The following is a 5729-nucleotide window of genomic DNA, read 5'->3' as shown; positions in this document are numbered from 1 at the left end:
ATTGCTAGAAGAAAATCAGAAATCAGTTCCTACGATTTTAAAGGTTAGAGGTGTAAGAAATCCTTGTTAATAATATAGTTTCTATATTATATAGACTGCTTATGAAGATTTTTGACAAAACCAAGACTAAATCCTAATTATAAACTGAACTAAAATTACAATTTAATCATCATAAATCTATGATAAATATAATATATTATTATATTGTATAGAAACAAATATTTTACATGTGAAGGTCATGTGGCTTCTCAAAGGTTGAGTGAGGGAGAGAAAGAGATAAAAAAGAGGAAGAAGAATAATAATAGCTTTACACATTAGTGACATAGTCATATGTTGTTGTTTCTTAAAAAGTAAAAGCAAATATATATAATAATAATGAGAGAGAAAATTTAAAAGGAAAAACAAAGTGGGTTTGTGTAAGTGTGAGTGGGTGTGTGTATATAGAAGAAGGAAGGTGTGAGAGAAGAAATTAAAATGGAAGAGAAAATGGAAGAGAATTATAATGTAGGATTGTGTAGTTCATCAGTTGAGTCTCAGAAGGCAAATAATCCGGCGCCGTTTTTAAGCAAAACTTATGATTTGGTGGAGGATCCTACCACTGATCACATTGTTTCTTGGGGCCAATCTCTTACAACTTTTATCGTTTGGAGACCCTCTGAATTTGCTACTCATATTCTTCCCAACTACTTCAAACACAACAATTTCTCAAGCTTTGTTAGACAACTCAACACTTATGTATGACTCTCTCTCTCTCTCTCTCTTTCTTGTTCTCCTTCTCGTTTTGTTCTTGTTTTTTTGTTTTTCTCGAAAATAGGTGATATTTTTCATTACTAGAATGCAAGGGAAGAACTTGAAGAGGTGGGTTGTTGGGCGTAGGAGAAATTAAACTACCTGAGCTAGCTATGATGATATTGACTCTGATCTTCTGATCGTCATATATAGAATGAACTTTTAACCTATGAGCTATGAGGGGAAGATTTAGATTAATTCTGTGATGGGGATTAAACCTATTACTTGTAAATAAAGGGAAAAGGACACTAGGGTTTAAGTATTTGAGCTATATACTTTTTACTTTAATTTTTTTATGAAGGGTCAATGTTTAATTAGGGTTAGCTACGATCTCTTGAATAATATCTTGATGGCATTTTAAAATTAAACCTAGTTACCTATGAAACCAGACATTAGCTAGTATGCTCAAGTACCACCTGAGCATTATCCTAAGCATTATGCGGATCATATAAAATTCAACCCCTACCACACCTATATGAAAAAGGGACATTAAAGCTTATAAGTCTAATGGCTTTTGAGTTATGTTTAACTTGGTTAGTTCTCTCTCGTTTGAAGAATAATTCAAACACTAACAACTCACGAGTAGAAATATATATTATATTATGAGTGTTGGAATACGAACTGTTTGGAAAAAATATACTTAATTAATTTTGTAATATGTGGTCTTAATTAGTTTTACGTATTATAATGTATAATAACAAATTGTTTAGCTGACTACTAATTGAGCTATATGCTTGGATTTTTGTTCGCTCTGGCAGGGATTCAAGAAAATAGTAGCAGAGAGATGGGAATTTGGGAATGAGAACTTCAAGAAAGGAGAGAAACAATTATTATTAGAGATTCAAAGAAGAAAATCTCATAATCACAACAACAATAATCAACAAATTCCATTCCAATTCTTCCATCTACATCAACAACAGCAACTAAGCCTTTGTTACACCACCACTTCCTCCGCCGATCCCGACATCCTGACGGCACTAACACAAGACAACCGCCGTCTACGGCGGAGAAACTTCATGCTGTTGTCAGAGCTGGCCCAGATGAAGAATCTCTACTCGGACATTATCTACTTCATCCAAAACAACGTCAAACCACTGGATAACAAATATTGCAACAGATCGGTTCCCAAATTGGTCGAGCTGGACTCTCCGTCATCACCTATGCCAATGTCGCCGGAGATCCGATTAGAAGAGGGAAGTGGGATGGTGAAGCTTTTTGGGGTTCCTATTAGAGGGAAGAAGAGAGTGCTTCCTGAAGAGAGTGAGGTTTAGATCATGATGAGTTCTCTCCCATGGTGGATATGATTTTTACATTAATTTTATGTTTTGTTGTAATGTTATTGAGATTTTTGTACATAGATATTGGAAATGGTGATCATGATTATTCGAAATAAAATAAGGTTTAATTTCTTTTTATTCTTTATAATTTGTTTATTTTGATCTCATGACTATGTTTGGTCGTTACTTACATAAATTAAAATATTAAACATCTTAAAATGAACATAACTGACAGTGGAAATTATGTATAAACCAAAGAAGTTTGAGGTTCAAGATGTTGAATTCAAAAATTGAAAGAAAAAAAAAGCTTTAATATAAAGTTATGGCATGGTAGTTTCAAGAGATGATCTATTATTGAGTGTAGGGCTCTTGATTATCACCTTCTAAAAGTATAGGAAAAGCTATAGTTTTTAAACATTGACAAAAGTGAAAAGAGAAAAAAAAAAGTGTAAAACATTTTAACTACAGAGACTAATTATCCTCAATCTCAGAACTTTTCTATCACTCACACACTATTTATTCACACTTAGACTAAAGAATCAATACAAAATAAAAGATAAATAAATAAATAATAATAATAACAACTAGAGTTAGCACACTTCCTTAAACCCAAGTATGACTACTTTTTTTTAGTAGATTGTCAAAATTATAGTTATTCTAATCTAATGTTGGAAATGAGGTATTAGTTTTCAAATTCAAAGTCTGAATTTTAGGAAAGTATTAATGAAAATACTTAAAATGTGAACGATGATTCATATTTTTAGGGAAAAAAAACTATAAATGACGTTGAATATATTGAAATCTTTCTATTGACTTCATTAATTTTCTTCTCTAAAAACATGGGCTATTTTTAAAACTATAAGTCTTTACGATGCAAAGCAGCCGATGTTGTTCTCATAGAAGAGAGGAAAATGGAGTCGCCACCAACTATGATTTAGAGAGTGTGATTGGACACCAAAATATGCTAAACTGATATGCAAATAAAAGATTAAAGGTTCAAGTACAAGGAAGGTATATTAATAATCCACTTGTTCAAGAAACGAAATTTTATTTATTCTCGTGAAAAAGTATTGATTTTTAAATATTCCATATTTTATTGATCACTCTTGTTACGAATAATTAACAATAATTATAAGTGGTCCAAGACCATTAGAAAATATTTTTGAATTTAATTTGCCATTGCAATATAAATTTTTTTCCTCAAGAATATTAGGAATTTAAACATCGTAATTTCCTAACTTTCGTGTAGGAAAATTTTTTAAAAGGATTTTTTTAGAAAAAAAGTTATGTAAAGTTTGATTCCAAAATATTTTGTTTTTTAGAACCCATTATTGAAAAACTTTATTTTAATTAGGAATATTTTTGTTAAAAGATATTTATGCAAAAACTTTATTTTGAAAACTTTTTTGTGTTAAAGAAACATTTAGCACATATTTTTATTTCTAACAATATTTTTAGCTTAATTATCATAAATATGACAAAACATCGTAATGTTTACAGATTGCGTAACAAAATCAAAAAGTCCATGAAATCAGTAAAATTTTTGCATAATTCCAAATTTGCTCTACTTCTCTTTCTCCTTATTCTTTATGATTTATTCATCTTCTTTTCTAGACTTCTTCAGCACCTCTTCTAAATTTTATTTCTTCTATTTTTAAACGTTTTATTCTTCTGTTAAAATCTTAAGAATATTCAAAATTGTTTAAAAAGAATATTGAACTTCATCTAAATATTAACTTCATCTTCCTCAAATTCAAGAATATCAAAATCGTTTAAATATCACTTTGACATGATCTAAACGATCGTTTGTCATTCTCAACACAATAGTTTACCATGGTCAACACGATCGTTTTAGAGTTGAAGCTATTCTTCTCTGTTTAAAAAAAATGATCGTTTAACATGGTTAACACGATCGTTTAGATTTGAAGCTCTTTCTACAAAGAACTAAACGATCATGTCGATAATACATAAATGACCGTATATCATTATCCACACGATCGTGTATCATAATCATTTAGAAGACGATTATACTCGTGTGTGTAACCGATTAATTGCGCGTTGACTGGGGTATTTTTTGTACTTCTCATTGGGGCAAGCATGAGAACTTTTTTCGATTTTAGAATTATTCTATACGTTGTAAATATTTTATCTGTTTCTTTTTTCCATATATGTGGACATATATCAGTTAGCTTTAACTATTAGGTTGTGTACCCTACATATATGATGTTCCTCAGGATCACCACCTTTCGACTGATATAATAGTGTACGTTCGACGAGACCACCAGACTGTTATGATTTGTGTGTGATCCAATGGATCACCTGATTGTCCTATCTGATGTATGCTTCTACAGAATCACCAGACTAATAGATATTCCTACGAGATCACTAGACCATGTATGTTCTTTTGGGATCATAAGACTAATATGAGGGTACCTCATAATAGGAAAATAATAGTTCACCTAGCGAAATTAGTAGTGGGTATATTCACTCTTTTCCATGTTTAATATTTTAAGCAAAGGTATCCCGAACAATAAGAAAAGCCTGGAACTTGCCATATGGGAACATGAATGTTTTGCTTCCGCTTTTCTATTTATGATTTCCATGATTTCATTGTTAGACATTTTATTTTAAACTTGTTGATGCTTGTTTGATGTTTATTCTCTTTAAAATTTACATTAAATTTTCATAATATTTTCATTGTTTTGCCAAACTATAATATCTGAATGATTGTTGAAGAATTAGTTTTGCTCCTTTTAAAGAAATTTTAAATTTATCATTTATTTTGAAGTATTGGTCCAGCTTAGTTTGAAAAATTAAGTCATTATAATTTGGGAGAATTTTCAGATTAAACGGTACGCTTCCACACATCACACCCTGTCTTGAATATCTGCATCCAAAGCTTTTCAAACAAGAATATCTACGAGGCACATTACGAATTCACATGACATATTCTAAAACTATGCTTTTAATTCTTTTACTTGAATTGACGACCTGGGTTCAAAATGTCTTGATTTAACTAATCTCAATGTACCAAAAAAAATATAACTAAAAAATAATTAGTGCACTCCCTTAAAGTCGAAACTTCAAGTTCTCGTACCCAATAGCTTCGTGTTGATTTATTGTGAAATTCTACCAGTCTATTAAGAACATTATCAAACATAATCTTGACACTCGTTAAATTCGTTAATTGACACAAGACTCAACTTCATATATACAACATGATGACATCAAAAGCATAAATTTCCATCCCAATTGTATCCAAAAAAAAATCATCTTAAATGCGAATAATTGTCTCAAACCATAGGAAGTTTGGACTGACTTAAGAAAATCACGTTTTTAAGAAACTCATTTTTGTTTAAATTTATTTTTGTAAAAATTGTTTGAAATATACTTTAAAAAATAGTTTTAAATAGCTTCAAATACTCTAATTTTTTTTCAAAATAACTTATTTTTTAAATTACACTCAAACATATAATCTAAACACACCATTAGTTCATGACTGCTAAATTCTTTCTATCGATCTCTAGATTATTGGGCCAAATTCCAAATTGGAAGTTTTTTTTTTTTTTTTTTTTTGTCTTTTTCATTATTTTCTTCCTTGTATTAGTTATTCCCAACCTTGCTAAACAAAACACGTTAATCCCAACCTAAAACTGGGCAATG

The 5729-nt window shown here is 30.2% G+C and overlaps 1 protein-coding gene across 1 annotated transcript; it reads left to right on the top strand.

Moving 5' to 3' along the window:
* Nucleotides 1–274: 274 nt before the first annotated feature.
* LOC103491968 (heat stress transcription factor B-4b-like) lies at nt 275–2204 on the top strand. The gene is made up of 2 exons (XM_008452104.3): nt 275–735; nt 1548–2204. Exons 1-2 carry the CDS (start codon nt 475–477, stop codon nt 2058–2060), a joined length of 774 nt encoding a protein of 257 aa, XP_008450326.2. The 5' UTR covers nt 275–474; the 3' UTR covers nt 2061–2204.
* The last annotated feature ends 3525 nt before the right edge of the window (nt 2205–5729 follow it).

Source organism: Cucumis melo, chromosome 2 (assembly GCF_025177605.1).
Source record: "Cucumis melo cultivar AY chromosome 2, USDA_Cmelo_AY_1.0, whole genome shotgun sequence".
In the NCBI taxonomy this organism is placed as follows: Eukaryota; Viridiplantae; Streptophyta; class Magnoliopsida; order Cucurbitales; family Cucurbitaceae; genus Cucumis; species Cucumis melo.
The sequence above is the reverse complement of the archived record's forward strand: the minus strand, read 5'-3'. Positions and strand labels throughout refer to the sequence as shown.